This window comes from Bidens hawaiensis, unplaced genomic scaffold, assembly GCF_021521415.1.
Source record: "Bidens hawaiensis isolate Kalapana, Puna unplaced genomic scaffold, B.hawaiensis_p1.1 tig00007038_1, whole genome shotgun sequence".
NCBI lineage: Eukaryota > Viridiplantae > Streptophyta > Magnoliopsida > Asterales > Asteraceae > Bidens > Bidens hawaiensis.
This window is the reverse complement of record NW_027491482.1, coordinates 592978-597415: the sequence shown is the minus strand read 5'-3', so window position 1 is coordinate 597415 and position 4438 is coordinate 592978. Positions and strand designations below refer to the sequence as shown.

Below are 4438 nucleotides of genomic sequence, written 5' to 3'. Positions count from 1 at the left end.
TAAGGAAGTATGGTTTGCTTTGAAGATTCGATATCTTGGAATTGATTATGTACGAAAAGTATAAGATGAAAAAGCATCTCAAGAAGCCACTGAGAAAGAAAGATTGAATGAGATCGTTGAGAAAGAAAGATTGGCTGCGATTTTTCAAGAAGAACAAGCACGTAAGAAAGAAGCTTAGGAAGCTGCTGAGAATGAAGAAGCTTTGCAAGCTATTTTAGACTCTAAAGAAAATGATAAATTGAATGAAGGAAAAGTAAGAATTTCTTCGAAACAAGAAGAGAGGATGGAAAATCTTCAGGTTTGTTTTTATGACTCAAACAATCTTGAAGATAAGAAAACTGTTAGATAAGCGAGGAGAAATGAAGTGAAAAATCTACTACTAATCATGATGATGAGAGAAAGGATACGATAATAAATGAATGAAAGGATGCAGCTAACAAGTATGCATATTTAGAACCATGTGTGAAAGTCAGCTATCAATCATTTGTTGATGAAAAATCATAACCGAATGAAAGGTTTAGAAGAATTGTCAGAAAGAAAAGCCCTACATGGTCTAATAAAGAAAGAAAGAATAACCCATATGCAAGTTTTGACAAAGAAAGAACAAAAAGAAAAGTGAGAAAGAAGAACGTGGAGAACGAAGTTGTATCTGAGATCAATGTGGATGGTTTGAACGATGAATGTGAATAACTTGTTAAATAGGTTTGTTATAAACAAATGAAAAGAAAGGGTAAAGATGAACCAATGATTAAAATTGAAGAGTTGATAGTGCTATTGGGAATTCAAGACCTTGGTGGTACAAACTCAAGATTAAGGGAGTGAATGAAGAATTAATCTTGAATATTAATAAAGTTAAGGGTTTATTTCGTTATATTTATTTTAATTAATTGAATTATAGTAGGTTTAAGAAATGTATGTCTTAGAGAACAAGTTAAATAGGTTTATAAACAGGGTCTAGATTATTAGTTTTATTAGAGAGAGTCAAATGGTTCTTTTCTCCTTGTATGTTCGTTTGTTAAGTTCGTTTAATTATATGAAAAGAGTCTAGGGTTGTCTCTCCAATATCTCGTGTTCGTTTGTTTGATAAATTTGTTTGATATGATTGTTTGATCTGTCTAGGCCAACACCATGAACATCCATAGTGTTTGATATGCTCGTTCTAACACTCACTCGGTTTGGGTTGAAATTGTGGAGACATGTAATAGATGTTGTAAGAAGAGGCTCGGTTAAGGTAAAAAAGTCATTTAATTAGTTTTTTTTAATGAAATTGATAAATACGTTATATAAATTTTCCTAGATCATTTGATTGGGTTTAAAAATCAAATTTATGATATGGAATATGAAAGTTCTTTAAGGAAGTTTGTAGCGTAAGAATGACAATCAATCTCTTTGAAAGATAAGTCGAGTTTAGATCGGAAATGGTCTCAACCAAACTGATTGATAGATGCACAAAATAAAAAGGATACCACATAATTCAAACAGATTGTTGGCATATGCTATATCTGTTCATGATCATATATAGTGTTATTAAACACTGAGACACATAATTTTGATATAAGGTAACATATGTTACTCACACATTACTCGTATATAAACTTGCCATGCAATCTTGGTGATGGAATAGCCATAAGAGGCTCTTTCTTCCTCAATATAGTCTGAAACTTTTCCGATAACTTGACCTTCTCTCCTTCACCCTATCTCCAGTCAAACGAATGAATAAGCGAAGAAAGTAAATACACAAACATCCTCTCAGCCATCATAGCACCCGGGCACATTCGGCGGCCTGATCCAAATGGTAAATACTTGAATCCACTCTCACTATAACCCAACTTCTGATTCAGAAACCTTTCGGGGCGAAACTCTAAAGGGTTCTCCCAAACCGAAGGGTCTCTGTGTATTGCCCATGCATTAACAAAGACGCGGGCATCTTTTGGGACCGTGTAGCCACCAATAACACATGATTCACTTGGGCTATGTGGTAATAAGAGTGGAACTGTTGGGCGTAAACGGAGAACTTCTTTCATGATTGCGTGCAAGTAAGGTAGGTTCTTAATGTGAGATTCTTCAACTATGTTGCCTTCACCGACAAGTGTATCGACTTCTTGTTGGGCCTTTTTGAGGATTTCGGGTTTGTCGATCATGTGAGCTAGGGCGTACTCAATTGTGCTTGAGGTTGTGTCAGTTCCTCCACTTATCATGTCCTGCCAAATTGGTCAATTTTAATGAAGTTAGGTAGGTATAACATGTATGGTTTAATAGATTACGTGTAATGGTCAGCTTCATAAATAGCTTCATAAATGCTCTAACATATACTCAACACCGATCTAAGACCATCCTCTATGATGGGGGGCTTCGAAGCCCCTCCACCATGCCACATCAGCGTCACGCAAGCACCGAGGGCATCGAAGCCCCACCCTAAAGATGTCTCGTTATGGTTTAATGCCCCAAGGGTGCCCCTTATATATATATATATATGTGCGTGTGTGTGTGTGTGTGAGAGAGAGAGAGAGAGAGAGAGAGATGCAGATAGCTGCTGAGAGGGGGTCCACCCAAATTCATCAACCGTGCCGGCCGTTGCATGGCCCTTTTCCTCGCCGCCCATGGTTCGTTGGCGCCCCACTATGATGTTCGGCGCCCAAGTCGTCCAAAAACCCTCCTTGATGGCGCCCCATAGTGGGTGGTCTATATATTTGTAAGAAATTATGTGTAATGGTATGTGATCATGAGAGTAGAGAGTGGTGTATCAAATCACTACCACGCATATGGTCTTGAATATATATAATTTTTTTTGTGTATTATTTTATTTAACAAAAAATGATTTATCTTATAGCATGCAATATTTAACGTTTAAAGCAAAATAATAGATACATAGGTGATAGTCTATTTAAAAAGTTTTCACAGTTTTCCAAAATAATTTTTAATGAAAAATTGTGATGGAAAAAGGGATAGCAACAGCTTGTTTGCTTGATTACCTATTATTTAAATGTAACTTGATTTGTAAAATATATTTATTTCTATAAAAAAATGTGATGAAAAACGCATTTTACACATTTGTTTTTAAAATAAAGTAGCTTAGATACACTTTATTTCTTTATTTAGTTTCTAGCATTCTAACAAACTTAACGAAAGCAAGTTGTTTTCAATTTAAAATGATGCATTTAACAATCTGATATAGATGAACATATTTACGAGCTGTTCGGTTTACATGTTTAGAAAAAATATGAATATATTTTTTCAAGTTAATTGTTTAATTAAACAAAGTCTTTAAATAATGGTTTATTCACACGCCTGAAATGTTAGGTGTAAGTTGGTAATTTTTAGTTATATTAGTAAGATGAGCCCCACGTCAATGTTTTTATGTTCTTAGTTTTTATTGTTTTCAAACTAACGTCAAGGACAGCGAAAATCATGTTTTCACTGCAACTAGGAAAACTAACAAAAGTAAACAATATATCACCACAAGATTGATAAATCAATAGATACAAGTATCGTGCTGTAAATTGTTGCCGACACAGTATCAATTGGATTAGAGAGAGAGAGAGTTTTCGTACCAGGAGCAAGCCTTTAATGTGAGTCATGGTGAATTCGGAATCTCCATTGTCTTTAAGGTTCAATAAGAACTGCAAAATATCTTTATTTTCATCACTACCATTCTTCCTTCTTTGATCAATAATTCCATCAAAGAGCCCATCAATCTTCCCTCTGGCCGCCTTCATACCCTTTTCGATCCCTTGTAGATCCAACCAAGCTAAACTCGGATAAAAATCAGACAAGTTTGATGTAGCCATTAACCCATTAATCTCCTTGATCACTTTCCTAAACTCTACTCCAAACCTCATCCTATCCTCACTATCCTCCACCATCTTTATGCCACCCCATATCATGCTCGTAACCACATTCATAATCGTAACGAACATCAAGTCGCCAATGTTTACCGAACACCCAACATTCATGTTAAACAATAGTTTGGTTGTGCTCCTCGTCTCTTTACGCCTTAGATGGTAAAAGGAATCCATTGTTTCATTGTTAAGCATTTGACTAGCTAAAATCTTCCTCAGCCACCGCCATCGGTCCCCATACGGAGACCACACGATGTCATTCCCACCGTACGAAGACACCTTGCTAGCAACGGTTATGTCTCGGTTGGCAAAGGTAGTTGAAGAGGTAGGTCCCAGCAGAGCCCAGTTGGACCCGCAAGACTCACCTTGAACAGGGACGTCTGCGCAACGACCAACTGCTCCCGCAGGACCCACCATGCTCAGAGAAAACCTTACGCGCAGTACGCCAGCTGTACCCGCAGGGAAAGCCTCCCAATGGTGAAGTAACCCGCTTGTTCCCGCAGTTGCGGATACAAGCCATCAGGGAAGGCTACCCGCACTGACAGCAAGGCTACACGCACAAGGCACTAGCTACTTCAGTAGTCACATGAAGGAATGAG

General features: G+C 37.2%; 1 protein-coding gene across 1 annotated transcript; it reads right to left on the bottom strand.

The window, feature by feature from the left end:
- Window positions 1-1454: 1454 nt before the first annotated feature.
- On the bottom strand, window positions 1455-4136 carry LOC143634243 (flavonoid 3',5'-hydroxylase-like). The gene is made up of 2 exons (XM_077102384.1): window positions 3552-4136; window positions 1455-2201 (listed from the first exon to the last, which is right to left on the bottom strand). The coding sequence occupies exons 1-2, from the start codon at window positions 4032-4034 to the stop codon at window positions 1695-1697; spliced, it is 990 nt and encodes a 329-aa protein (XP_076958499.1). The 5' UTR covers window positions 4035-4136; the 3' UTR covers window positions 1455-1694.
- Between the last annotated feature and the right edge of the window lie 302 nt (window positions 4137-4438).

Bases quoted from the DNA above. Each gene is read 5' to 3' on its own strand.
- LOC143634243 (XM_077102384.1), bottom strand. From the start codon at position 4,034: ATGCTTAACAATGAAACAATGGATTCCTTTTACCATCTAAGGCGTAAA. The intron at 2,202-3,551 runs GTACGAAAACTC...CCAATTTGGCAG, and splicing joins ACATTAAAGGCTTGCTCCTG to GACATGATAAGTGGAGGAAC.